General features: G+C 41.1%; 1 protein-coding gene across 1 annotated transcript; it reads left to right on the top strand.

The window, feature by feature from the left end:
- Nucleotides 1-2,467: 2,467 nt before the first annotated feature.
- LOC309408086 (cytochrome P450 2J6-like) lies at nt 2,468-14,577 on the top strand (the record flags this gene model as incomplete). The annotated part of the gene is made up of 9 exons (XM_082003809.1): nt 2,468-2,638; nt 3,982-4,144; nt 5,295-5,444; nt 6,485-6,645; nt 8,577-8,753; nt 9,922-10,063; nt 11,793-11,980; nt 13,158-13,299; nt 14,337-14,577. 9 exons carry the CDS (start codon nt 2,468-2,470, stop codon nt 14,513-14,515), a joined length of 1,473 nt encoding a protein of 490 aa, XP_081859935.1. The 3' UTR covers nt 14,516-14,577.
- Between the last annotated feature and the right edge of the window lie 12,227 nt (nt 14,578-26,804).

The following is a 26,804-nucleotide window of genomic DNA, read 5'->3' as shown; positions in this document are numbered from 1 at the left end:
AGCTTATGAATTTTGCAAGTTTCTGAAGGTAATGGTGGGTGAACAGTTAAAAAGCATAGCAAGGTATTGTGCAGTTCCCACTTCTATTATATAATTGAAGCCTCACTCAAAGCAATTGGCTGCTACTTTGTTCCCGATCTATGAACAGTTCCTGCACTCTGCAGATCCTAATTCCTGACATTACCTCTTATCAAATGTGTTACAATTTATTCTTATTATTTAAGTACTGATGTCCCAGAGCTGAAATCAAACATTTGCTTGCTCAAGGATATCAGGACTATGCTTGTTTGACTGTCACATTACCTGCACAGCTTTACTTTTGCAGGTGTTGTACTAATCTTTCTGAAACTTACTTCACAGCGTGCTTTTATGTTTGCTAAAAGTCTTATCAAAACTTTGGCTTCCTGATAGCTTTTGGTAAAAAACTTGCTCTTCTTGCCCTCTGAGTCCACTTCTTTGGACTGCTCTTTACTTTGGTTACTACCTCTTAGGAAAGCTGGGTTTTCTGCCAAAAATAAAAGCCCAGCAAATATTTCTGATAGTGTGTTCAGAAGAGGAGGCATCAAACAGGAACAGACACATGCCTACACAAGATCTCTCAGCCTGGTTTTGTTTCCAGTACAGCTTATCTAGTGATATCAGGCACTGGTGTAAGTAAGTATTCATGCATGTGGGTTTCAGATGGTTGGAAAATTCTGAAAACACCAAAAAATGAAAGGTGATGGTAACATGCAGTAGGATAAACTGCTGGCTGGCTCATTTGTAATCATCCTGCTTCTGACACTAGTGATTTGATTCCAGTTAAATCTGACCCATCTTCTGAAAGAGGTCAATTAATTTACTGATGTTAAAATACTACACCAAGTATGAAATGTCTAAAACTAAGCAATGGAATGTTGACGAAACACATAAGAGATTAATATGATTGATTGTATTTAGTCTATTCATGAAATTTATGTTACTCGGCATTTCTTCTGACTGCAGCTGTCTGCATAAAACTAATTTTCTTCCATTTTTTTCAAAATTTTAAACTTGATATTTTGGTTTGAAGAAAAAAAATTTCTGATTTTATATTGTGCTGATTTTAGCCTCATAGTGGACAGTTGTACCTGAGTTGCACTGGTTTTGGCAAAGCTGCGGAGCCCACCTCAACCCGCTTCCCACACATACTGCCCATAATGTCTTGTTAGTTTTGCACAGATAAGGTCATAAAAACCCTACTTTTCCATGCTCTCTTCACTGTATAATGCAGGCATGTAGGTACGTATGATACCTGCAAAGTTTGGCCAAATGAAGGAGATGGACTGATATCACTGAGTCACATTACTTTCTTAACATTGCCAGGTTTGCAAAATATTGCGTTTATGTATGCGTTGGAGGGCAGGGCAATTTCTTGTTCAGACTTGTACTTCATTTTTAGTGAAGACACTTTCTGCAATGCAAGATGAGATCCTCTGGTAATTGACACAGAGTACTTTCCCCCATCTGTGTTTCAAACAAGATGTGAATCCCTTCATTATCAGAGGACAGATTTTTGATGTGTCCTGTAAATTGATAAAAAATGTAGAAAATAAACCAAGGCAAATGAAGCCTTCAATTAAGTTACATACCAAAAAAAAAAAATTACACTTGGAATTGTATATTTAATTCATTTTACATATAACAACTCTTAATATTGTGATTTTTCATTATTTAATTGTAATGTGAGTTTTTAAGCATTATCCCTATGTCATTAATCCTCACTTGATGAAACTGTTATTTTTTCCATTTACTGGAAAAAAAAAGTTTGATGGAACACTCAAGGCCAATTTTTCAGAAAATACATGTAACAATTTTGTCTTCTAATTGCATGCTTAGTCTGCAACTACTGTTATTTCTGCCTGTGTGAACTGTGTGTACTGGCAGGCAAATCTGAATTTACAACCACGTTTAAAGATAAGTTAAATAATGTTTGTGACTAAAGCACCTGGAAAATCTAACTTATTGTAACCGACGTGTAACCCTCATAATCTGAATTAGGTGATTCTGAGATGAACAACTGTGTATGTTTTTAAAGTTCCCAAGGCGGATGAAACTGAGTTTCACTCATATCCAGTGGTCAAAGGGCTCTCACCAGGTGTCATTCCAATCCAGATCCCCCAATACACACCAGGAGTTCTCTAACACAAGCTTCAGGACAAATACCTCGAGTACAAGCCATTCCACTTTTTCATATTGTGGCTTGCTGTAACCAGCGAGGTATGCTTTTGGTCAGGGATCAGCTTGATGTATCTCAGTATGGGGAATGTATGGAGTGCAGGAAAAGGGCAGGCAGTGATAAAGAGGGAGGGACAGAGGGAGGGAAAGGAACCGAGACTCTACAGAACTCAGTCTGCAGAGAGAACTGGTGGAACAAGAAGGAAGCTCACTTTTTCCAAGTTCCAGTACCTTCTTTTTGATAGAGACAAGCTGATAAATCAGCTCTGAAATGCTGACAATAACTGAAGCGCTTGTAGTCCTGATAATTTTTTTGTTAATTGTTGAGTTTTTCAAACTGCAAAAGGCATGCAAGCAATTCCCTCCTGGACCAACTCCTCTGCCATTGTTTGGAAACTTGTTGCACCTGAACTTTCAGTTTCATCGGGATCTTCTGATGGAGGTATTTCTTTTAAGATGCTCTGAATTGCCTAATTTTAGTCACAGCTTAAACAAAACTGATATGTTGATAGCAAAGGAAAGCTTTTAAGTCTTAGAAAGTTACAGACAAGGTATGGACATATAAATGGACAACTTGATTCCTACATTCAGGTCACCTTCTTATGTGGAATATGTCATCTTCATGAGATGTCCTTAACCAAATAAACTTGGGGACAGGGTTTCTGCCTTGTAATTAAAATCAGAGAATACCAATAATTGAAAAGATGCTTCTCCATTGCTGATAAGTTCATGTGTGTTACTTTTTAAAATTCTGACCCACTGGCATTGTTTAATTTTATCACGAAGTGGGTAATATGGTGCATGTATGTATGCTTGTAATATGGAAAGGGCATGCACGCCCCATCTTCCAACAACTCCTTAAAGCTATTTGTTTGCCATTTGTTTTTAGAGACAGATGCTCCTCCCCAGGCAAGCTCAGTCCTTCCCTGCACCCTGGCAGTAATTCTTCCAATGGCTTGCAGATGACTTCTAATTCAGATCTATGTTTGAGACAGTACGCAGAGATCACTGTGCAGTGCAGACTCAGACAGGCAGTGATGCTGTAACACGGAGAGGAAAGCCAGCATCTAAAGAATTATAAGGAGAAGCATTTGACTAGTGTAATCAATTGGATGTAATTCTGATGGCATCTTAGACACTGTCTACCACCTCTTTTGTATCATCGTGGGTGTGTTGGAGCAGAGTCCCATTCTTGGATGAAGGTTTTTCCACAAATGATTGAATTTCCCGCCGTACACCTGTCCCTGCTTGGACACCTCTGCTGCCTCCAGTGCTCAGTGCTCTCCTCAGTACTGTGAGGAAACCCTGCGCTCTGTTGCAGCCTGGCACTTCGTGGCTGTTGACTAGTTTCTGGCTCCACCTCTTCGCCTGCAGCACACAAATGGAGCAGGTTTAATCAGTTGGTTTCCTTTTGCAAAGCAAGGGCTAGCTGGAGGCATAGAGCCCCAGAGAGGTGCAGAGCATAGCTGTTCAATTAACGAGGTACAAATGTTGGGGTTGGATGTTATGCAACATAAAATACAAAGTTTTCTTTCTTTTGCTGCAGTGTGGCTGCAGCCTGTGCTTTGAAAAGAAAATCACTTCCCCCAGGTAAAAAAAAATTGACGTCTGAAAACCTCATTCTCAGAAAAACAAGTCTCTGTCTGCTTCTAGCTATAATTACATTCATGGGAATGATGTTCTTATCACAAAAGTGGCCATTGGGCCTGTGAATAGCAGGTGCAGTGTCTGTTTGAGATGTATGGGGCTTAATCTGTTCTTTTCTGGCACCTTTTCCACTTGCAGCTGGCAAAAACTCATGGTAACATGTATACTTTGTGGTTCGGGTGGGCCCCGGTGGTCATACTGAATGGATATCAAGCGGTGAAGGATGGCATGACTACGCACCCTGAAGATGTTTCTGGGCGATTGGTGACACCTTTCTTCAGAGCAATGGCCAAAGGAAAAGGTGAGCCTTTCCAGCTATAAATAGTGCACAGGAATGTTGACTTGCCAAACTACTCTGCCTTGTTAGACCCTCTACCCTCCCATTCAGAATGCTCTTCCACCAGATACTGTCCAAGTCCTCCATTAGCTCTTGAGAATAACTTGCATTTGGCGTGATGCCTTTTGTATTGAGCTTTCCCAAGCCTGGGAAACACTCCAGATCAGGTTGTTTCTAGGTGACCTTTTTGCTGTGTCCAAGATGTATGTGATCCCAGCTTGGAACTCAGCAATTTTGTCCTCCACACAGAAAAATCCAATTTGCTGCACATGATTTTCCTGTGCATGATCTGAATGCAAAGATTGTTTTCTATGTTTGGTAACTGTATATATTATTGTTGCCAAACACCTTCCATCACAAGCAAGAAACCTATAACACCCTCCTTCAGAAGTGTCATTGCTGTGTTTGCAACCAGTCTTAAACATTTGGTGAATACCCTTTGATTGCGAGAGTGACTCCGACACATGAAACCCCACTTCTCCTTGGGGTATTTTAGCAGTTTGCAGTCTCTTCGCTTTCCTCCCCTGCATTTGCTATGCCAAAGCAAAGGTTGTTCAAAAGTAGGTAAAGCATCACCATCACAGCAGCAGCGTGGGGCTCTTCAGGTAACCCCTACTGCAATTTAACAATCCGTGGAGATCTCCCTTCCAGAGGAGAAACACGGCCCAAATGTCACTTATCCTTCACCTTCACCACCTCAGCCTACAAGCGTCACATCAATCGATCTGTATCTCCATAAACATCCCCTGGCCTTGTACACCACTCTATAGAAGTCATCCAGTTATTCCTGTCTTGAGAATGATCACTTGAGTATGGCTAAAGCAGATCATCTAAAAAGGCATCTTGAGGGGTTTTTTTTTAAGACATGAAGAAATGAAGCAGTCAGCAAATCCTTAGATTGCTCTTTTCAAAGATTAACTACACTCAATATTAAAAATGTGCTATAGTTATAGTTTGGGTATGTTTGGCTATGATTTCTGGTTACTGATAATTTCACCTAAAGATACTTGTAGCACAGTATATTCCCTGATTTACTCCATGTATTTTATAATACATTTTAAAATGAATCATTCATGTCTATGGCAAATATTAATATGCCAGGGAATACCCTCAGGTATTATACTGGCAAGTGGTCACTCCTGGAAGCAGCAGAGACGCTTTGGTATAATGACTCTACGCAGTCTGGGAATGGGGAAAAAAGTCCTGGAGTATCGAGTGCAAGAGGAGGCCTCTCACCTGGTGGAGTTCTTTGTGAACCTGAAAGGTATTTATCTGCTAGGAAATCAGACACTTTTCAGTCCATAGATCCGTATCTTCAGTACACAAACTCACTTACCCCTTTCTAGAGTTTGGGTGTATCCAAACTTATCAAAGACCAAAAAGCAGGCAGAGCATAGTATGGCAAGTGGGAATTTCTCTCCTAAAAAGCTGTTCAAAAACCTAATAAAGTCAGAAACTTCTGAAATTCCACCTCCATGGGCTTATCATTTGTCTGTGATATGATTGTACAATGATACGATGCACAGCCAAGCCATTCTCTGACTGCCTACAATAGGTAACTAAAGAGTATTGCAGACCTTAGTAATTTCTCTAAATCTCTACTTTTCAATGACTTTAGGTGCCATGAGGTAAACTGGATATTTTAGCATCTGGCTGGCTAAGTAACTATTGGCAAGAGAATCAAAGTAAGTAGGAGATGAGAGGGGACTTCAGTGGGTTGCCAGGTTCATCCTAGAGTCCAAGCCAGGATCATTTCTATCCAAATAATTTTTGATGGATGTCTGTCTCATAACTTTAAAAAAATCATCAGACAGAGATACGATTATCTACTGCTCACAGCTAAGACTGTAATAGTTTTATTAGGTATACTTTGCAGTCCCTATCCATCTATTCCGCTGCTTAAACTTTCCCAAGTTCCTTCAGCCTTTCTTCCTAAGTAGTTTTTTATACTTTTGAACATGTCTGTCACTGTCTTCTCTTAATTCATCTCCAGTGACATTTCTTCCTTCTCACATTCTGACTTGTCTTCTTCCACACAACTGGGGACAGCATATTTGATTATATCCTCTCATGGATCTTAGGGGATTGTTTGAGAGCTATGAGGAAACAGTTTAACAGTGTCCTTTGCTCTAAGACTATGTTTTATTTTCATGAATACATATTAATGCCACATTTCTGTCCCCATTTGTGCCCCAGCTGGATAAAAAGAACATTTCATGTAATCTCTAATAACGTCTTGTCCTATCTGTATAAGGAACACCTGGAGAAAAGAGTGAGAGTGAATACCAGTTACTGTGTTTGCAGGAAGACCTGTGGATCCGTCTTTCCCCCTTTTCCATTCTATTTCAAATGTGATTTGTGCTCTGGCTTTTGGATATCACTTCTCTCATGAGGACAAGACCTTCCATGAACTGATCAGTGCCACACAGAATTTATTCAGGTTTGCAGGCAGCTTTGTTCATCGGGTGAGTAAATGATATGCTAATCTTTTTCTGAAACAGGTAAAAAATGAAAATGCGAATACAAAAATGTGTCTCCACTAAATACAGAGAAGCTGGCAAACGCAAACTGGGAGTTAGAGATGTCCTTAGGAACCTTATTACTGCCTCCTTGGTTTTGAGGCCATTTTTAAGAACTCTCTTGTTTCTTTTCAAGTTTAGGGGACATCTCTCTGTTGACTCCTGGCTTTAAGCTTTTCAGCATTTCTGAGATTTAAAAAAAAGAAACCTTTAAACTTAATTTGAGATTGGAGTTTGTAATAAATTTGAACTCTGCAGTGCTGCTCCTCCTAGCTCTACTTTCTTCTCTCCTCCAAAGATGGGTGTCATTGAATTCACTGCTTTTTACTACTCTGCAAATTGTATGCTGACAATTTGCCTTTTTTCCTCCCTCACAAATAATAAAATATTCATTATGAATCTTTCCATTACTTCATTATAACTCTCAATTCACATATTACAAAAACAATACATACATTCCCTGACAGCCTCACACTTCAAGTTCTGTCAGAGATTTTTTGGTAGGTACCTACCACAACATAAAGGGCAACTTTGCACTTGAAGTGCACTTGAAGATTTCCGCATGAATTAGACTTTGTGGTTTAGACCCTTAAAGAGGGACAAGCTGGGTGTAATAGGGACTGTGGATGGCATAGCAAATTCTATTGACATTTGAGTTTTATAGGAAAAGACAAACTAAAATGCTGATCTGGTAGTAAAGCTTTTCAGCAAATCTATCATATGAGGGTAGCACTATACAGCTTTGCCATAGTAAAAAAATAAAAAATAGATTAAATTTGTGGATGAACAAAGCCAAGAGACCTTAACAATACAGAGGAGGTTCAGGATATCCTGCTGCAAGAGCTTGTAAGCACTGTGGATTGGAGTTATAAGAATGGAACAAATTCTAATAGTACAAAATTAAATTATGAAATATAGGAATTAATGAGGTTAATATCTGCTATGAGCTCAGAATATTTCAGTGCAAAGGTTTAGAGGAAAGGGACTGGTGTAAACTAGCAGATAACAGCATGAAAAAAGCAGACAGAATCATAGAGTGTTTCCAGCACTATTTTTCCTTTAGATCCAGAGAAGTGTTAAAATAGGTTCTGATGTGTAATAATCTGTGGGACCTATTTTAGTGTCTTGGAGGCCTTATGTTGTGAGTCTGGAGTGAAACAAATGTAAAGAAATGTTCCTTGGATAACTTACAAACTATCACTTAAAATTAGAGAGACTTCACTTAGGTCTGAAAGAACAAAGAGAGGAGTTAGATAGATAGAAATGCTGTTTGCTTGGCAGGTGGAATGGCAGATTCTGCAGAGAGAGAACTCTCCAAGTTAGAGGACAGTACTTTGAGCTGACAAATTTGTGTATAAATATACTCAGCAGACTGAAGATGTAATATTTCTAAACATCAGAACAATTATTGGTCCTCTAGCAGTCACGAGGACTCTGATGGGGAAAATTAAATTAGCTCTTAGCTCCACAAATTCCACCAGTTACTTGAGGCTGCAAAGTTGTTAATCTTAGTAGTCACACAGACTTGGTAATCTTAGTAGCCACACAATATCCAGAAAAGATGTCATTACTTTTTGAGTGTGGGGGAGCTAGGATCTCCAACATGTGCAGTAGTAAGATCTTCTAGTGATCTGCATTAGTCAAGTAAACTTACTGGCATGAGCAGAGTGTTGGCAGTACTGCCTTAACCCCAGGAGTGTATCAAAATTACTAGTAAAGTTTTCCCATATGTTGGCAAAAATCTACTCAAAGCAACGTTAACTTGCTTATTCCACTATCTACATTTCCAGACAGGACAACTCAACCTTTTGGTATTTGTAAAGCAACTTTGTTACTGACAGATAAATCACACTACCTCTTGTATGTCACTCCTGCAGCTTTATGAAATCTTCCCCTGGGTGATGAGCCGTCTTCCTGGTCCTCATAAGAAAGCGTTATCTTGCTATGATGTCCTGAGTTCTTTTGCAAGGAAGGAGATCAGAAGACACGTGGAGAGAGGGATACCAGATGAACCACAGGATTTCATTGACTTTTACCTGGCTGAGATGGAGAAAGTAAGCATTCGTTCTGCCTGACCACACGTTTATGGAGTATAAAGCCAAACAGACAATTAAATCATCCAGTCTGACCCCTTCTATCATAGTTTCTTCATAGACTTCTTCATGTGAATACAGTAGCTTGGAACTTACTAACTAATGTCTCCCAGAAAGGCATCCAGTTTTATGTTTTGGTTATATGAATGAATTACCACAAAGTATGTTAGGGTGTGAACTACTTTCCATAAATACCCACGTGTATACTTCAATCCTGTAGTAAATATGACACAGTTTATGCCTGTAGGTTACATAATTTTGGTAGACCACTTCACCTTCTACAGCTGAAGGGTTTCTGCTTCAAACTTACTCATTTTGGGATACTTTTGGGAGCTGAAAGAAGCATCTCTTTCCTAGGGTGGATGAAGTTTATGTAGCTTCTACCTCTGGTCATAAGCTTTCAGCTAGTCAGGCTGCCACTGTTCTCACAGTGTTGGCTCATGGACTCTGGAAGGAGCCAATACATCCTCTTGTACATTATATCTGAATGAGTATGACAAGATTTACTAAAATAACCATTTTAGAAGCAAAGATGCAGCTTGCTTTGGTGTCAGGAGTGCAAGTTATTGCAATCTGTTTATTTTAACATGTTTTTGCTTAATGTATTTTCTTGAATTGTTTTTATAATTTACTCCCTTATTATAACAAGAAAATACTTGGGTACCTCTCTCCCAACAGTTCAGATCTATCCTGATGTGAGAGATCTCAAGATGTTTTGTTGAGACCCTTTTATTCTGAAAGGTTTTCCTTTGGTGTTTGCTAGTACCATTTGACAGCATACTGGAGAGACCAAGGCCTAATGAGTGACACGCTGCGAGGCACTTGTTTAGAAGTACAGTGTAGGCTAACTGCAAAACTTGTATTGTGCTTTAAAGTTTTTGTGATTAAGTCAACAGGCATAAAATTGCCTGTTTTTTAATGAAAGAATACTTCACCTCATGAAAAAGAGCAATGCAGACTTACCATGTGCATTTGGGAAACTATTAATCTCTTAGTACTCATCAAAAACTGTAATTTTGAATATTGTTTGTGCACATGCCAGCTGTGGAAATAAGGACTCTCACACAGGAGGCATACAGGATCACCTAACTTTTATGCTTTAACTTCAACTTTTCATCCTCATCTGCAGTATAAAGATGGGGTCAAGCCCAAGTATGATGAAGACAATTTGGTATACATTATAAATGATCTTTTCCTCGCTGGATCAGAGACCTCAAGCACAACATTGTACTGGGGACTGCTCTATATGGTAGTGAATCCAGACATCCAAGGTGAGAGTGATTCTTGCTGTGAAATGCTGTGAGTACTACAAATGTTAATCATGGCTGAATATAATGAGTTGCAGGCACAAAAGCCACTAGTTGAGCCTGGCTCTCACTTTCTGAAAATAAAAGGAATAGCAGCAGAGGGAGAAATCAGAGGCCTATCCTATGACCTGACCAACCATGTGGCTGAAGGCACTTGCAGTGAGACAAAAATTAGCTCTTTGCAGTGACAAGTCAGTGAGGTGCTCTGTGTGGAGAGTTTGCAGGCTGATGGATGGCAACAGGAACAGAGATCAGAGCTCTAATGAGTCCTGTCCACACCAGACGTCATTCAGGTATGAGGACTGCTAACACAACTTCGCTGGGTTTGCTACACAGCCTACGCTCTCTTCCCCTCCTAGCACAACACTCCTTGCTGAGCACGCCAATACTTCTAACAACCCACTGGATCCCTTCCTGGACAAACCAGCTGGACAGATCTTGGCAGGTTATGAAGGGCTGCAGGTTGCCTGAAAGAAGGCCCATGGTCCTGGTAAAGACAGCTGCCTCTTCCTGTATATTTCTTGTCAGGAAACAGGTAGAGAGGTGCAAGATAATTTGCACAGTGCAAATCCATATACTTCCTTGAAAAATGCAGTGACTCCATTCGTCTTTGCTGAGCACTTCATGCACAAGGCTAGGCTGTGGGCATCCACGGAATATGGGTTGCTTAGGGGTGGCCTCAAGGTTTCAGTAGAGTGTATTTTGCATGTAACTGGCCGATGGTGTTAGCATCTAGTCTTTAAACAACCAGTAATGTTTGTTTCAGTTTGTTCACAAAGCAGCACATAAACCTTGGGAGAAAACAAAACATGAATGTGGAACATCTGCAAGGGATGGAAAGACTGTAGAAATAGAAAAAGAAGTTTAAAGGGAGCGTTCTGGCTGCCTGATATGTAGAGGTGGTGTTTTCAGGCAAGAACTGCTAGCAGTACACACAAACTGTCCCTGTCTGAGTTAATACTGCAGAAGAGGTCACTTACCTAATTAACACCAATTCCATGAACGCCTCTGTAGATCCAGACTGAGCTTCCTCATCCACATCTAATGTCAGGAAGAGAAAGGATATGACCAGGGTTTAAGGAGGACTTGGGTACTCCTTGGGCTGGTGGCTCTTTCATCTGCTGTGCTTGAGCCCTGAAAGCAAGGGAGATACCTGTATTCCTGCAGCCTCAGTAGGAGACTGAAAAGGCTGTGTCACTGAGTGCATATTTGCATCCAAGGTTTTAGGCTGATTCAGGTGTTGTTTGTCCATACAGTATGTTGCCATACTTGCACCAACTCTGCTCAACTCATCCCTTGCACTGGGAGTTAATATCCAAGGCATATATGTCAATTTTGCAAATGAGATTTAGATTTTGAGATAAAGTAAACTAAGCAATCCCTAAATCCCTTCAAAACTTTGAGCTGAGTGACGTGCCCTACACCCACCAAGCATCTTGTAAGATAAATGTCAGAGCTGGAGTAAGTACAGTATAGTCCATGCTTATGGTTTTGGACCACACTGTTAGGGTTTTTTTCCTGTTATTTTTATTTTCACATATTAAACTCGGGCATTAAATCATATTAAATCACAGGTTATAGACTTAATTGTACTATGTTGAAATAATACATTTTCCTGTTGCTTTAAGAAAAAAGACCAGTTAAAATATTTTATGCATTTTTCCTATCTGAAATGGTGACTGTTTCTTCACAGAGAAAGTGCAGAAGGAGCTGGATGCTGTTTTAAGTCCTTCCCAGTTAATTAGCTACGAGGATCGGAGAGAACTGCCCTATACAAATGCTGTGGTTCATGAGATCCAACGATTCAGCAACATTGTCTGTGTTGGCATGCCCAGAGTGAGTGTGAGGGACACAACATTGCTAGGATTCCCCGTCAAAAAGGTACAGACACATTTTCAGCCTGTGTTCTTTCTTCAGCAGAGAGTCATTTAGCTTTTATTTCAGTTTTGTAACCCAGTTTCCATCTATAAGCTATTCTCCATAAAACCCAGGAACGTGGTGCCTGGAGAATGGTTACCATTTGTGGCTCCAGCAATGAAATAAGCTTCTCACTCAGCGTGTCGATGCTCAGACAGCTGATAAGACCCCTGCCCCTATCACAGAAGCCTTGAGCTCCTGCCCTACTGATCAACAGCACAACTGCAGAGACCAGCTCTGCTTGGCTGGGGATGAACTGAGAGGAGAAACTGGTTTGCCAAAGCACAGGTTAAGACATCCCTGCCCAACCTGGCACTGCCAGCACTCCTGGGATGGAGGAAGACTTGTGAGAGGACGGCTCTCAGCTCCACTGATTCCATGAGTTAAAAGACCTGCCTGAATCTGTAACAGCTGAGAGACCGTGTGAGGGAGTTGCTCCCAAATACTGCCTACGACATGTGTTCACAGCCAGTAAGGCATTTTTTAGAGTGACATAAGCTATGCTGCGTGCCAGTTCTCACTGTAAAACACTAGTAAGAAACAGGAATTGGTTGCTTTTATTGCAAGAGACATGGGAGAGGCCAGTACCATTACTGCCATCTGGGACTGACCCCACCTAACTCGTTTTGTAGTGAAGGTTTCACGCTGTTCCATCTGCTTCTGACAGCCAGGTAGCCAAGGCATGTGAACGGGTCTGCTGGGAACAACCAGTAAAGAAAAAGCCTGAAGTGCTACTGCTAAAAGGGCTCAGAGGTTGTTGTCAATGAAGTATTGCAGTTTGTTGTGGATGCGTTTTTCTCTCTCTCTAAGCCTGAAAGGAAGTTTCCAATGCTGGGACCTGAGGACAAAAGAGTCCTACTAGAAATGTTATTAAGATTAGTAGTAAAAGTGGTCACAATGCAGTTGTACCAAAATCACTAATGCTGTTAACACCCACTGACATAGCTGCAGGGCTGAGAAACGATAATTTCCCATTCAGAAAATTATCACAAACTCCACTTTTCTGGGAAAATGGTCTTCTAACCCCATCATATCTGCTCATTACAAAGAAATGGCAACAGCAGCAATTTTATCCACCAGGCAGAAACTGATGGGTGAGAGACTAGTAGCTGGAACTGAATCAACAGTTTCTTCCTTGCAGGGCACCATCATTATACCAAATATAGCATCTGCTCTGTATGACCCTGAGCAATGGGAGACACCTCGACAGTTCAACCCTGGCCATTTTCTGGATAAAGAAGGAAACTTTATACCTCGAGAAGCCTTCTTACCATTCTCAGCAGGTAAATGCACCGGCAGTTTGAATCAACCCAACAGATTGGATGAAGAACACAGAAGTGTGAGACTATGGTATTTCTTCAGATAACATCTTCTATCTCTGCTCTTTGCTGCTTTTCAAGAACAGTACTAGCTCGTATCTGCCAAGAGAGATGCTTCTGTGCTGTCAGACCCCAAACTGTTCTTAGGACACTGTGGTACGAATCCCACTTAAACTCCTGAACCTCCCAGGTTCAGGTTATTGCATGCTGCAGTCATTCACAAGTTTTATCTGTAGTATTCCTTATGTAATTTTTTTTTTCCTGAGAAGTAATGCATCTTGTGTGTACTGGAGTTACTTGCAATCCCTTTTAAAGAAACAAGCTGAAAGAAAAGCAGAATGCATCCTGGTAAACAAAGGATTAAGCTCTTGCTTACAGAACTGAAAATCCAATTGCAGAAGAAGGAAATAAGATAAAAATGCAGTTAGAGATCACACTTAGCAGTAAAGTTCCTTTGGCTTTTTCTTTCCTTTTATTTGTCTGCTAACCTGGAAATGTGAATGTATTATCCACCTGTACTGCTCATGCTATTGGTTCCAATGAGCACCCTTGGAAATTAACATTAAGCCTCTTGCTTTGCCTGTAAAGTGACCAGGCCTTTGTTAAATTGAAAAAGCCATTGCTAAGTAATTTTGATCTGCTGACTTTAACTCACTAAGAAAGCATGCACAAACAGCTGGCAGATTCTTTGTGTATGACCTTGAAGCTCAACATCTCCTGTAAAAGTAAAATAATTTTCTGCCAGATCAAGCAAGGTCAAGAAAGAAATGATGGTGGTACCTTGGGGATTTTCACTGAGATTTTCATTTGATGTCTCCCGAATCTATGACATTAGATGGGATATTTCTGAGAAAGAATTCACAAAGTTTTAGTTCTGTGGCTTTCATGATCCTGGCCTTGAACAAAAAAAATCCCCTCTGCTTATAAAAAGAATGAACAAAGTTATTATGAAACTAAAAAATTCCTAGATACTCACTGTCCTTCCCTTCTTCCTTCTGCAGGGCACCGTGTATGTTTGGGGGAGCATCTAGCAAGGACCGAGCTCTTCATTTTCTTTGCCAATCTGCTGCGGGCACTCACCTTCCGGCTCCCTGAGGGGGTGACGAAGATCAACACAGAACCTATTTTCGGGGGTACGCTGCAGCCCCACCCATACAGGATTTGTGCCATTCCACGCTAGGCTGCAGCACATCACAGACCAGCATGAGACAGCCACCTTTACCTCAGTGAATTTCCTCTCAAATGTACAAACCTTCTTCTACTAGCCAGGATATTGATATTAGTGTATCCCAGGGCCATTCAGAAAGTGGATGCAAGCCAAGATCCAGACTACACGTATTTTTGGTCTGGTCCTTGTGAAAGTCCCAAATATTCTTGCAAGGATATTAACCATTTTCTCCTCTTGGAGAGCACTTGAAGCAAGATGCTATGGTTCCTGGCTGAAGCCAATGTGCTGTGTCTCTTTGCCCTAGCCAAGCAGTACCATCATGATGCTCACTCCTGAGCAAATCTCAATAAAATTCAACAGAGGATCACAGCAAGAGCTGAATAGGTGTCATTTCTGTGAGTGGTTTGATGACCTCAAGTAATTTGACTCTGGAAAACGCACTTTTAAAGCCCTATTTTGGTTTTACTGTCCTGAACTTAGACACTTTAATTTATTGCCAGGTTGCAAATGAAAAAAAACAAAACCCAACACTCAAAACCCAGGAAACACATTAGAATGTGAGTGCATTAATGTCTGAATTTGATGTAAGGATCTCCCACATAGAAGATAAAGAGAGTCAATCTAAAGTTGAAGAAAGAAACTTAAATTTGGTGTTTACTAGCAATGTGAATGTGTGACTTGGCAGCCTGATCATTGTTGTAATGTGTTGCCAGGTGGTTTGTTCGGTTGGCTGGTTTGGGTTTTTTTAAAGGAGCTTTCTATGACGTAGAATCATGCCCATTATCAATCCTGCTTGGATGAGGCATAAATGTGGGATGAGATATTCACTTTGCCTGTGGGTTTCACTTCTAACTTTGCAGCAGAAGAATGTAGATACTCTGGAAGGCAGCCTCTGGGGGCTACCTGAACACTCAGATGTTCCCCATTTTCTCTGGACCCTTTTCTTCCTTCGTTACAACCAATACCATGCTTCCTGCATGCTTCAATCTCTTTCCAATTTTCCTTCCCCAGTTTCAGCTCCTGCTCCCACCTATCCTTTATCCACACAAACTCTCTTTCAGGATTCACCTTCCCTTTTGGTTTCCCACCGCTTACATCCTTTCATCATATCAAGCTTCTGCCTCCTCTAACTCTTTTCTGCACAAGTATTAGTAGAGGAATCAGTGCTGAGCTGAAAACAAGAACCAGTGAGTTTTCAGGAGGGAACTTGGAAGATCTGATTTATTTGTTCTTCGAGGCTCCAGACCATGAAAAGAACACAGTAACTATGGAGGGCGCACTGGAGTTAACTCAGTGTAAAAAAAGACATAAATGATTACTTGATGCAGGAATTCTAAAATATCTATTACTTAATGTAGCTGCTCACTGGCATTGATTCCACTCAAGACCGAGACAGTTTAAGCATACAGCTGAATGTGACAGCCAAGTTTGGCTGTAACTTTGTTAAAGTGCTGTAGTATTCTTGAATGTAAATCACTTTTGGAAAGGATTCAAATGATGGAGTTGGGTAGAGCTGCCTGTAATCACTGCCATAAACTTAGGGTTGAATTTGTATGAGGACCAAAAGTACTTTCATGTTGGAATATAAACTATTTGTAATGAAATCATTGTGGTACATCTGAACTTCCTGAATTAAAATGGAAGATAATGTTACTAAAAAGAATTGAGCACTACTGAAAGTCAGGCTGAGTTAGACCAGATCCTTGTAGCCTTGTAGCCCTGGCAGTGGTCTGCTCCAGCACAACCCAGTGTCTGCAGGCTTGCTGCGCTGGAAGGGAAATCAGGACAGTAAGAGGTTTCACAAAAGCAATAGCTGTCATAAATAATTCATCCTGTTACTCCACACAGCACATCAAATACTGTTCCAGGACCTACACACTTCTGCTCGGCCTCCTTTCCAGCTTTATCTGTGCTTGTCCTCCACCCTGCCCTCCCACGCCTACTCCTCTCCACTAACCCTGCTAGAGATGATGTCTCTCACTGCATTTGCCCACTCCCGTTTGTCATCTTGCCACTCACTGAAGAAGCTTAATGATAAGATGTTTGTAAAGCTGGTTGTGCTCAAGGGCTGAAACATTAACTCCATTGAGACTACAGCTGTACTCAGTACTGTTGATAGATCAGCTTCCCTGTGACTAGGCAGGACTTAGGAGTGGCACAAGGCAGAAAGAACAGGTAATTTACTGCCCATTTCAGCCACTCAGGGACCCTGTCCACCAAATCCCTACCAGGCAGTACAAAGAAGCACATTTGATTTTGAAGAACCTACTAAAAGCTTGGCTGAAGGGCAGGAGCCCCACAGCTCTCCCTTCTGGAGGCAGGCAGCTGACTGGGATTACAGTCAGTCTTGCACAACAGTCTTGCTAGGCTTCAGCAGTGGAGCCAATGTGGTGTGTGTAGCCTCCTACATGGATTAGTCCACATGGGTTAAGCATCCAAGCCCTGTTTTCTGGGCTAGTGCTATAGGTCTGGAAACCTACATCCCCAATTTACACCCATGTATTCCCATAAAGATTTGAAGAGAGCTGATGGTGGAAGGCAAACAGAAACTTGGGATATCTGATAAAATTCACTTTGCTCTTCCACCACCCCCTTGGGAAGCTTAGGAGTGCCTCTGGGATGGAGAACAATTCTGTTTCCTCTCCCAGAGATCATTCTTCCAGTACTTGTCCAGGGTTACAGACCTCCAGCTCCTGGACTGACTCACCTCTGGCAGCAGAGAACTTTGCAGGTTATGGGAAAAGAGCTGAAGTGATCCCAGGCCAGGTGCTGGTGAGGGATGACAGCAGAGATCACCTCTGGTTGGCTCAGCTGACTTCCCTAGTCCTCTGCCCACAGCCCTTCCTGTTCCCCTCCTGCCCCTCCAAGTGCTGCTTTCTTTCCTGACCATCATCGTGTCATCACTTAGCTGCCCACTGGTTACAGCCCCTAGGCACATGTCAGCATTACGCCATCAAAGAGCTGCCAGATTAAAAGGTGTACGCCCTGGTGCTGATGACTGGAGTGATGTAACATTTCTTTCAAGTGATGTGACTAATCCTCCACTCCATCTTTTTTTTTTTTTTTATATAACCAGTGTCAACCACAACCTCCAGTCTCTGAGTTGTGATAGAACTGTCGTCCTTAATGATATGGTTTGGAAGGGTTTGAAACCAGGTTGCAGGTGTTTATTCCAGGGAAAGATGCCCAGTTGGGTGTATTACTTTCTAAAGCTTTGCAATTCCTTTGGGGAAAAATAAATTCATGTCACAGAACTGCAGAGGTGGCTGCTTTGTTTCGTATTTGCAGGATAGCAGGAGTGTGTCAACCGAGAAAGCCTGAAGTATTCAATGTTGGATATGAGAGGATATGGTATACAATGGTGGATATGAGAGGAGAGAGCTGCCTAAGATTATATAGTGCCCAGCTCTGCTAAGGTTACAATTAAGGAAAATATTGCCAAGTCGTCTGATAGCAAGACCCTCTGCTATTTTTTTTCTTGTGCTTTTATTTCTGTTTCATGGTAAGGCTCTCCTGGGTAGCAATATTAGTGCCGCAACCATATGGCAGGCTGTGTACCAAACTCCAGGGAAACCATTTATCTTGGCAAAAGGAAAAAGCACAAACTAGAGACAAAGACAGCCTTGTGCAAAAGTTTAGTAGATTTTGCATCCATCCAAGGTTAAAAGTAAGAGTTGATGTTTTTTCCCTTCTGTTCAAACAAGTTTTTTGGGAAATTGGTTTGTATCGAAGGCTCAGGCTAAATTGTCCCTGTTGCTCCAGTGTATCAAAAAGTGAATCAACGGTATGTAGTGGGGCAACCTGACATTTATGGGATTAAATTTTGAAAAATATTGTCCATTGCACCAGCATAGCACATTTGGAGAAACTATTTCTGTACTTTTGAGGAGGCTTAAGAAAACCCTCAGCAGACAGGCTGCGATAGAAAAGGAAATGTTCACTGTCTCTCCAATGGAAGGGCTGGCGGGTGCCAAATGCAACAAAAAGGAAGATCACCCAAAAGAACCAGAGGGGAGTGCAGTGCACATGCCTTGTTGGTAAGCTATGCCGCGTCACAGGACGTTGTACTAATCATTTATTTGTGTTCAAAAAGCAATTGCATAAATTTTCAGCAGGAAAATTCTTTTGGGTTGTTTAATACCAGTGCAGTGTTTCTGGTTTGGCCTGTTATTGCAAACTTTCCTAAGGCATCTGCTATCACGTGCTGGCAGAAACGGAACATGAGACTAGCTGAACTTCCACCTGACACAAGCATTGCTGTGCTTAAGTTTTATGCCATTTACTCAGAATTAAAAGAGTTCAATATTTATCTTACTTCACTTTGAACATTTATTGTCCCAATCTTACATTTTCCATTTGAACAATTTGCTCTTGCTTTCAGACAGTGCCCTGACCAAGTGCCTGCTGAGACGTAACTTGGGAGACTAGAAAAAGATGCTTATCCAAGCAACTTGTAATCCTGCAGTATGAGCCAAAATGCACTTAATGTTATTAATTTGTCTTTGATTAAAAGTCTTGCTGCTAGCTCTTTTCAAAGCTTAATTTATTCATATGCCAGATGTCTCCAGGTGAGACAAATGCATTGTGAACAGTAAATCAGATTTTCTTCAGTACTAGAATGAAATTTCTGGTTAAAAAAAAAAAAAGAGATAATATGCTAATTGCATTGGGGTTACACACACTTCCTTTAATGCATTGTTAAGGAACCATGTACCATCAGATGTGAGATCTGCATTCAAGCCCATGCTGTCAGGACAGCCTTGGACTGGGAATTGTGGGTAACCCAAGATGAGGAAATCCCTCCTCGTAAAATCCTTATGCTGTAAATGTCATTATCTGCCCACTTCTTCTTTTTTATCTTCGGTATCTCCATTATTTTTACCATTGTGAAATGCCACGTTAATAATGTTTGCAGCTGAATTAAACTAGAGGAACAACAAACTTCAGTGACATGAAAGAACAGATTTATGGAGATTTGGAGATAGTTGAGTTTCAATGTGTGAAAAATACAGTTAATGGTTAATGTACCTGCAAAAATCACCCTGGCCTCAAATATTCAGTGGAAGAGAGAGAGAGAAAGAGCAATCTAGGGCTTCATATGCAGAAACACACTGCAGAATAAAGCAAGGGCATCCTTTTGAGAGTAGGAATGCATAAGAATATTTGATTTACTTCTAGGTGTTTGTTACAGCTAATTATATAGGCCAGACAGATCAGATAAGCCATACCACATAGTGATTGGAGGACAAGAGATGGCAAACATGGGGTCTGAGGAGCAGCTTTGCTATTTTACTCAAAACATTATGGCTAAGCCAGCTTTGTGTGTAAATCAAATGGTTGGAGATATGGGTACTATGATTTGAATCAGCAAGTCATTTTGTTCTATTAGATTTATAGACAAAAATTGTACCTAAGAAAAGAAATGTCAGCTCCTTAACCTTTTTCCAACACACATAGCTAAGTTTCATTTCATCCTTGTGCCCTAGCACTTTGAGATGTCTCTCTAGAATGAAATCACATTGCTAGAAATTGTTCTCATTTGTTGAGGTGAATTACACTATGGTGCCTTTTTGCCTTTTAACAGTAATTTCAGCACAGGAGGTCCGATCCAAACAGCTCGACCAAGAAGGTACCTTCTCTGAAACCAAATCTTACAAAGTCAACAGTTCTTGCTTGCTTTTTTTTTTAGCTCATATGAGTTCAAACCAGTTCACAGTCATGATTTATAAAGGAACAGTAAGGGATGAGTTTATGATTCTGTAGGAGTTCAGAGGGTATAGCACAGAGCCAAAGCACAGGCAACTAGCCAGCTGCTGGAAGCTTGTTCAGGGCAACAAACACCAGTCAGGATCTGGAGGACAGCTGTGTGTAGGAGTGCCAGTACCCAAAAGCATCAATCACATTCTTGACTGCATGGTATACAAAGTTTCTGAGTGACTGTAGAGTAATTACAAGACAGCATGCAGGATTCAATTGCCCCACCAGTGGCGGAAGATGAGTGAACTTCGTAAAAGGTAAGGTTCATGTAACTCAGTTATCAGTGTAATTATTATCAAACTGCCAGGTTTTAATCTCATTTATCCTTCCAGTAGGGGAGCCTTAACTTTCTGGTCCCATCTATTAACCCACTTCCACTGCCCAGGAGGGTTATAACAGAGCTCAACTTTAAGTGGCCAGGATTAATGTTGCTTAATTGTTAGTGCTGCTATGTTTGGCCAGAGAAGGGAGATGTGGGTAGCTGGTTCTCAAAGAGGCATTTCACCACAACCTGAGCAGGAGTTTGTGTTACATAGCACTGATCAGTTTGTGAACAGTGGATGAAAGAGACAACTGCCAGGCTCCATGGCTTTGGGTGGTCCTTGCAACGCATTCATTTCTTACAGTGTGCAGGAGGGCAGTGCCTAAGCAGAATCTGGACAGTGCTGAGGCAAGGATTGTAGCTTTGCTGCTAGGCTCAAAACAGCTGAAGAGCAAAACATTTGCTGCTAGTGAAACCTGATGTTGAGCTTGAGCTACACTGGCAGTGTCTGAACTTTATAAAAGGCTGTAAGTGAAGGATAGGAGAGGTGTCTGACCTGGGACTGAAAATACTCAAAAAAAAAAAAAAAAACCCACCCACAAATGGATTCCTGAACCTGGGGACAGATATTGGGGTTCAGGGGCTGAGTCTGAGAGCACTGTACCAGAGAAAGATGTGGTGGAGTGAGTAGCAGTATGGCTTGTAAAGAAGGTGGATAGGACTTTGGCAAGTGAGCAGAAAGCAGTGATTGGAGTTAAGAGAGGAAAGGAAGAAAACAAGGATAGATCAGGGGAAAAAGACAGAGAAGTGGACATGACTGGTAGAAATCCAGTTCCTTCTTGCTGAGGTTTGGCACGTATAAGAAGCCTAATTTGGACTGCCTAACTGTGGTGGTATGAGACATGGACTGCTAATCACACATCCTACTGCGGCTAAACACCAAAGCTGACAGACCTCTTTTTCTAGTCCTGAGACATCCCTGGGGAAGGACAGTTACAAGTGCTTGTCTTTAAGGATGTGGTGATATTCATGGGAACCTGGTTCTTGTATCCTTATACCGCATGCTGGCGAAAACTCGCTTTGCTTACTGTCTGTTTGGCCATCTGAGGCAATGGCAATTCCCAGCCTCCACTGCAACAGCTGCTACCTCAGCTCCCACCAAAGTCAGGCCTGTGTCCAGTGCTCTCCCCTCCACTGTTGTTGGCTTTCTGGGTCCAAGAAGCAGCCTTGGCAGATCTGCTGTCCTACTTCTCTCCAGTTTGCCAATCCACTGCTCTTAGAAGCTCAATTTCTGGCCTTCCATAAGGTCTAAGGGCGCTTTAGGCTTGAGGCAGCTTGACACGGTGGCTGCAAATCTCAGGACAATTTTACGTTTGATTTATATTTTTGACAAGTCTTTTAATTCTTCTACTCTCTGTCAAACTGAGTTTGAACCTGCACTCCTGAGCATTGTTAATCTTGTCCACCTTTGAAATGCCCCTATGGTATCCTCCACACAGTAGCCTCCATCCTGAGATTCTTTTGGAGTATACAAAGCCAGGGCTTCAAAGACATAATGCATGTGCCTGAAACCTGCGTTGGCACTGGTACTCAGGTTCTTTCAGAGTACTATCTGCTACAGATATCCTTGTGGCATCTAGATACGCCTACTTTACTGTGTTCAGTGCTATGGTTCGCTTTGTGTTGGTTATTTTGTAATATTCTGTACATGTATGAAAAGGTTAATTTCAATTAGTCTCAGTAAAAACTCACAGGCATGGCTGGATACTCACTGAACAAGGTAAGGTATATTTGCAGGGGTGGTACAAAGTGATCTAGCATCAGGATTGACTTGATTTAATGTCCTTACTGATGACTTAGAAGAGTTGAAAAGTAGAACAAGCTTTGCAATGTCACACTTTCAAATGATTCTAAAATTCTTCTGGAACTCTTGGAGGAAAAAGGGGTTTATGGATCTGGATGAACATAAAAATGAAGACACAAGGTAGGAAATAATACATAGAAAAAAAAACAGACAAATGTAGGTACAATAAAACACAGGAAAAGTACTCCTGTAAATTATCTGGGTCATTATCCAGCATGCTCCGAGAAGCCACTATAAATCTGTATGAATGATCTGTTAAGGTGATTCCACAGCACTCTGCTGCTCAGGAGCAGCTCATATTAGCAAATAAATGGCTTTTTATGCACAAATACATGGAAACATACCTTATAAAAATTAATTAAAATTTGTGGGTTTAAATGTAGATTTCTCCTTGGTCCAGAGACATCCACAGGATCAAATTTTTAAAACATAGCAGCTGTGAGCCCTGTTTTTTAACCCAAATCAAAAGGATTTCAAATTTTTTCTCCCTCCATGTACATGGAATGAAATTTACATTCAAAATAGCTTTTACAATTCCCCGCTCTGGGGGAGAGGCAAGTCTTAGTAGGAGCTGAGAGACTACAGTGCACTAGGTGAGAAATAGCTCAGCCCAGCAGCCCCTGCCCTGCTGGAGGGTTCAGAAAAGAAAGATTGAAAGGAGTGCAGAGAAGCAGTGGGAAGAAGAAAAGCCTCTCTCCTACTGTTGGAGTAAAAGAATTTCAGCACTCTTCCTGGTCAGCATTGAGGACAAACAGGGAACAGCAAGGAGATAAGGGAGCATTTAGCAGCTCCAGTTTCTCTTTCCTAGTGTAGCGGTGTCTGAGCTGTGATGAGCAAAGGACATCAGCCCTCCTGACCCAGCTCCTCTCCCCACCACTGGAAACAGGCTTCAGGCTGTGTTGGTTTCAGGTAGCAACACAGCCAACACATCTGGAGGAAGTTGCACAACTTACATATTTAAAGTAGCTAGCAGATAAAAGATAAAAAAATCAAAATATGCCATGTAAATAAGGTGTGTTGTATGTGGAGGAATACTGTATCTCGCAATAACTTGCAAAAACACTCATCACTGCCAGAGTCCACGGAAAAAAGCATGGATTTAGGGGAGCCTTCTGAGCCTGAGAGGGAAGGAAAATGGAGTGTTTTGTGAGTTTGTGACTCAGCCAAAAGCCAGTTAAGAAAGCAGTATTTTCACCCTCAGGGAACAATGAAGTAAATTTGAAAACCTTTAGTTTATTGTTGCGAGCACAGACAGCCTAAAGGAGAGATTTCCAAGTTCAAATAAACTTACAGAAGTAAAGTGGTATGCTATTTAGCAGTACTGAACTTCCAAAAAAATCCATGGTACTCCACACAATAAATACGGATTTATTTAAGCCTCTCTCCTTAAATACCAGCCTAAATTACACTGAACTACCTACCATTCTTTTGCCATATTTGGTAGGAACCAATACAGTCACTAGTACATTTCAGTTAAGGACTCACTCTTCCCCAGCCTTATTCCTTAAAACCTATCACTCTCCAGTGTGATCTCATGACTAAAAAATTCTCTGTAAGAAATTCTCTCCAGAATAAGGCAAAAGGAGAGAGGTGACTTAAGGACGTCATGGAGTGACTTGGTTCCTCAAACTGCTAGAGGAGGGGAAAATGACTGGCAACTTTGTTGTTCCACAAGGTATGTGTTTTGTCTTCAAGGACAGTATCCAGCACCTTGAGTCAGAAATAATCAGAAGTGCTACATAGATCATATTTTCTCTAATGCAAATGTTGCTAGTTTGCAAAAAGCCATGAAGACTGTTACAGGGAAAGCCATATCATCAGGGAGATGGAGCTATATCATCCTGGGAGAGGAGAAATCAGATAAATCAGTATTGAATGATTTTCTAATCAGGAAGATGGTCCCCAGGGAAAGAAATCAACATGACACAGGGGATGTGTATGTCCAAGAACAACATATGCAAACAAGCTGAGAGGATGATTTCTTTATGCTCTTGCCTGTGCCTGCTGCTAATCCAAGCTGCAATGGGGACCAATGCCCTTAAACATATGCAGAAGGAAGGAGAATTAAGAGATCTACTGCCATAGTGAGGTCCAGACTGTTGTCAGGTATTGTCATCAGAGCCATGGAGACTCAGAACGAGGTCTGGTCTAAGACAGGATCTCCCACTGCTGGCTTATAGCTAAGGCAATGAAGGGATGACCCAGAGGACACCTGGTGCCCTTCTGCAGAAGGGATTTATTTCAGGTGCATTTTCCTACTTCATGTTTTTATGGTTGTTTCTAACATTGCAATAATCAGAATTCACCATTCTTTTAATTCTGAGCTTCTTTGGCAACTGATGTGTACTCTGGTGACTCAAGAGATGTGTCTCTGAAGAGACAAATCCGTACCAGGCAATGGTAGGCAATGGGTACAAGCCCTGTGGGATGCCAGCAGACCAAGTTTGTGAGTCCCAGAGGTCCCACTAAATTGCAAGGAGTTTTCAGGTGTTTTATCATCAAGAGCCAGGTACGACTTGAGATGTTTCCCCAGTACCAGTGTTGTTCAGTGTCAACAGTTCAGTGCTGGGAACTTGGGAACAACCTGTGCTGTCATGCATCAGCACCCAAAATTCCTTCAGAGGGGTTTGTTTTATGTGGTTTGTTATATGTGGGTTGTTGCTGTGTGGCAGAGCATGCAGAGCATGCAGAGCTGACCATATCACTATACAAGATGTAAGAATGAGGGAATAAGTTTTCTTGAAAATATTGGTTGCAATAATAGTGCAAGGTTATAAAAAAGGCATTTAAAAGGTCATAATTTCTCCCCTGATTTAGAAAGCTTCATTTCTGTTTCCTTGTGATTATTCTCAAACAGGACATGGTATTACAGAGAATTACCTATCTTCTTACTACCAAAGCTCCCAGGATTACCACTTCTGTTGTATACCTTCCCTGGCTGTGGGCTGTGTTTTTCTGTTATCACCCTCAAAAAGAGACATTGATATAAACTTATGCAGCACAGCCTGGAAAACATTGATTAGTCTTCTTGCTGAGCTCACAGTAATTATTTGTCTATGAGTATCATGTAGAGAACATGATTCACAGGAAAAGTGAATTACATGTTTAGTTTGGGTGCCATCTCCCAACCTCCTGTGAGTACCTTTGGTTCTATGCAGCTGTTTCCAGGAGAACCAGTTAAAAAACTGCTTAAAGATCATATCCTGCAGATGTAGAAAGGTTGAGACAGAGGAGCCCTACAAGAGAAAGAAAATTAAAAATATAAACAGCACAAATTAAGTAATGATCAATACAAATACATTGAAAAATACAAATAAATTGAAAAATACAAAGAATCTGAGTACGATCCACAGGACAAAACATGAAAAGCAGAAAAAGCTGCAAGACAGCTACAGCAGCAGTTAGGCTGACAGTATGCCACTGTGGCAAAAGTATCTAAAAAGCTTGTTTGACAGATGAGAAGAAGCTATTTCTTGAGATTTTGCCTTCTCTGAATTTTAATTTTCTTAACAACCAAAGGACTCTTTTTTTGTAGTCATTCAGGTTAGGTGTTTCAGATGTTTCCTAATGGTTTTCTAGCCATATGATTTTAGATGCTGCTTATCAGAGTCCTGAAACTGAACCAGCCTCATGGTGCCAAAATACATTTTTTGGTAAAATCAAATGGCAGATCTTACCGATTAAATTTATCTTGGGTACTTCAATATGTTGAGAGAGCTGCTAGGAATTTAAATAGAAAGAATAAAGGCAAGGCTGCTATGTGTTTGCTGCTGGTTTATGATATTTTGTGCTGGCTCCTGAGCCATCTCATCCCCCAGATTTTCACAAGAAGGTTTTTGCTTGTCAAAAGCTTGCATGTTTTGCACATTTTTTGCTAAGGAAGAAACATACAACATCTGCAGTTTCCAGGAATACCACAGGGCTCTGTCCCTGCAGGATGGCATAGGAGGACAGTGGTGGAGGAGTGGGACTATATAAACCTGTCCTAAAGCTTTCACTGAAATAAGAAAATCCCATGGAGTGTTCTGAATTCAGCAAATCAGCAGATCTCTGAAAGAAACGTCTGCCATTGAGAAACTTCCATCTTGATCTTTTGCTATCATTCAATGCACTTCTTAACACTGCCTACGAGACAGGATACTTTGTTCAGATATGAAAAAAAGAGACTTATGAGATATTATTACTATTTCCTACTGCTCTTCACATTTATTTGCTTTGGAAAATCAGAGATTCTGCAAACCATTGTTTGCCGAAGTCATCTGGAGTTAATGACTGCACATGTTGTAATGTCTGCTGTACTCTAAGCTCACCCCTCTCTCGTCTGAAGATTAAAGGCTATCCCAGCTCTGCAATTTGATGAAGACAACCTGGTCTGGGTTCTCTGTGACCTCTTTTTGGCAGGACAGAAACCACAACAA

This window comes from Phaethon aethereus, assembly GCF_964289735.1.
Source record: "Phaethon aethereus genome assembly, chromosome: 9".
NCBI lineage: Eukaryota > Metazoa > Chordata > Aves > Phaethontiformes > Phaethontidae > Phaethon > Phaethon aethereus.
This window is presented reverse-complemented; position numbering and strand designations above follow the sequence as displayed.